A 3,091-nucleotide genomic window follows, 5' to 3' on the forward strand; every position below is an offset into this window, starting at 1 on the left:
ACCGAACACAAAACAATGATCTGGCCTTGATAGCTGGAACTGAGCCCAATATAAGGGAGAACGGCAGATGGCTGAGATGGGTGACAATTAGGAGCTATTATGGCAAATCATGACACATATAGGGCACTATGTAGTGGTTGCACCATTTAAATTAGTGTCCGAACATCTAATGGATTAAAAAGTTGTGGACTCGAAATTTTCCTCAAGGCACCTTGATTAATAGTGATATCCCAGATTGCTTTGCGAGTGCTCTCCTCTCAAAGTATTACGATATTTGCTGTGGATACAGTGATGGGTGTGCAGAAGAATCTTGTACTCTATACTGGCGTGAATAGGGAGCCAGTGTAAAGTGTGAAGGATGGGAGTGATGTGCTGGTGTTTCCTCATCCTCATCAGGACCCTGGCAGCACTGTTCTGTACGTACTGGAGCTTCTGAAGGCTCCTGCCAGAGATCCCGATGAGGAGAGCATTGCAGTAATCCAGCCTGGAGGAGACAAAGGCGTGGACGAGCTTCTCTGCAGCAAGGAGGGATAGGGAGGGGCGGAGTTTGGAAATATTACGGAGGTGAATGAAGGAAGTTTTGCAGATAGAGGTGACATGATTGTCAAAGGAGAGGTGAGAAAGAACAAAGATGGTGCAGGCACCATGCGGGGAGGCAAAGTTACGAGATTAACGGGGAGCGAAAAGTAGTGATCATCTGTCTGAATGGTCAGTTATCTGAGGTAACTATAAAGTGCAATATATAGTCCCTGCTCTATAGTGATTGAGGGGTTAGGGGGGATGTTCGGACACACCCTTTGAGAGTTTTTGAAAATGCCAGATGGCGTTTTATCTCACTGGTGAACCTCAGAGAATTCCAGAAACTGTCCGGGTTGGTTTAGTGGAATCGAGTTAATGGTTAGTTTAGAGAAATATACAAGCTCAGATCCGTTAGAGCAGAAACAGGCAGAATGATCAAGGGGATAAACAAGGGTTTGGAATATGAGAAAAGGTCCAAAGTCAGAGTAAAGATTCAGAGAATCCAGGGGAGAATCTGAGTGCGACGTCAGGGCACAGAAAACAGGTCAGAGATAAAAAAAAAACACACTATGACAGGTCTGATAGTGTTCAGGCAGACTCAGAGAATCAGGACCCAGAATCAGGTCAGACAGACAGGCAAGTAACAGGAATGCAGGATTAAATTTACCGGTGGGTCATAATAATCTGGCATTAGTGACTAGTCTGAGAGCTGGTGAGCAAAAGGATCTGATGGAGGNCTGCTTATCCACAAACTGCACCAAATGTGCAAACCTATCTCCTCTTTCACTCCGGTCCTGTAGTTTCCAAGCCTTTAATCTCTATTTTTCTTTTAGTTTGAAAGGAACTTTGGTGAGGAAAGCGTCAGACAACTAAAATACTTTTTCTGCACAACAGTGGTGGCACCAGTGCAGCAGCTGCAGTCAGTTAGCATGGTGAAGAAAAGATGGCGGCTGTCTCTTTCTATGGGCAATCTGCAGTCTGTGCACAGCTGAGCAGTGCGCCGCCCTATTGGTGAAAACGCTCAGTAAGGACATTAAGTGGATAACAGCTTTGAAGAGAGGAGGGAAAATATTTTTTTCTTTGACCACTCTGCAATATAAACTGTTACAGTTAAAGACATGAAATGTGATTTCAAATAGTAAAACAGCTGCTCAGTTGTAAATCAGCAACCATGACACTAACTCTAGATTTAAGGTGGACACAAAGGTGGTCTGGTAAAGAGACATAAATGAGCAGGGGGAAAACCTGCAAAGTCAAAATTGTGTGAAAATTGGGTTGTTTTTAATGGAATCTGCAGATTCAGGGCTGGCCCAAGGCAGAAGCAAACTTAGCGGCTGCATAAGATTTTTGGGCTACTAGATGGCCTCCAAGAGCAGGTATTGTGTTTTTTTATCTTTTGCATGCATACTTAATGGATTTTTATTTTTTATTTTTTTAACCATAGCATAACAAAGATTTATGATTAAATCATGCATATTTTTACATTATCTTTAATCATGTAGAATTAATAACTTATGCAAAAAAAAACAAAACAAGGTGTTGGGGGCTCTCTAGTAGATGGTCATTCTACACATGAGCTTGCAATGCATATCAAAATTTCTGTATCACAAATAAAAGGCAAGTAGACAAAACAAAGTCACAATCATTTTATATGGAGCTTTTGAATATAGTTTTCTACGTTTACAGTTTGAAGAACACATTTTTTAACTTTGAATTTACTTCTTTCTTCTATGATACTCTACTATGATAAATTACTCTTCTATGATAAATCACGAAGCATATTTTATTATCTTTTCATTAGTGGAGATCAAATGTTTTCTATTACAAAGGTTGATAATTTCTTTTTTTGTCTTTTACTGCTGATATTTCCACTTTTTTACAATATTGCACTGTTGGCATTTTACAGTGGACTATAGTTTTTTAACCATTTTGCTTCTGTAAAACTTAAAGTTCATGTTTGCTTCACAACCAAAAAGTATTTCCTGTAAATATTAATGTGCAGAACATAATAACCTGTAGTTTTATTCAAATAATACCATAAAAATTAAGGTTTTTTGAAAGTTTTTATCTGTATGGCAGTGTCTTTTAAAATGTATCCATATTCATAAAATTTCCTAGTTAATCACTGTGATTTTTTTTTAAGAGTAATATTAAGAGTTTTTTTTCCAGTCACTTGATAAACCTTTATTGAACATATTTCATAAAGTAAAGGGCTGCTTTTTGTTTTACGGTCTTTTACTGTTGCTATTTTTCTTGTATATTTTACTGACTTTTTTACAGAGTAAGTTAAACAGTTTTTTCCTTAAATCCTCCAGATCTATCCAGGGTTTTATCAGAGGAATAATTACCTTGGAAAAAGAAAAGCCTTTTTAAATATCTAATAATAATAATAATGAATTTTATTTATAATGCACTTTACATTTGATTTCAAATCTCAAAGTGCTACAAAACAAGTTTAAAAGACCATAACATTAAAAACAGAGTAAAAAGACCGTCATTAAAATCAATACATTAAAAGGCATTGTAGGAATTTCTAAAAAGGAAAGTTTTTAGTCCTTTCTTAAAACAATCC

General features: G+C 37.4%; 1 protein-coding gene across 1 annotated transcript in view; it reads right to left on the bottom strand.

Moving 5' to 3' along the window:
* Positions 1 to 287: 287 nt before the first annotated feature.
* LOC107080906 (GTPase IMAP family member 8-like) overlaps positions 288 to 3,091 on the bottom strand; it is a gene marked incomplete at its 3' end in the record, with an annotated part of 10,874 nt that continues 8,070 nt past the window's right edge. The window contains exon 5 of the mRNA XM_015369118.1: positions 288 to 515. Coding sequence (XP_015224604.1) covers positions 288 to 515 — 228 coding nt within the window. The remainder of the gene's footprint in view (positions 516 to 3,091) is intronic.

This window comes from Cyprinodon variegatus, unplaced genomic scaffold, assembly GCF_000732505.1.
Source record: "Cyprinodon variegatus isolate N-32 unplaced genomic scaffold, C_variegatus-1.0 Scaffold2483, whole genome shotgun sequence".
Classification (NCBI taxonomy): domain Eukaryota; kingdom Metazoa; phylum Chordata; class Actinopteri; order Cyprinodontiformes; family Cyprinodontidae; genus Cyprinodon; species Cyprinodon variegatus.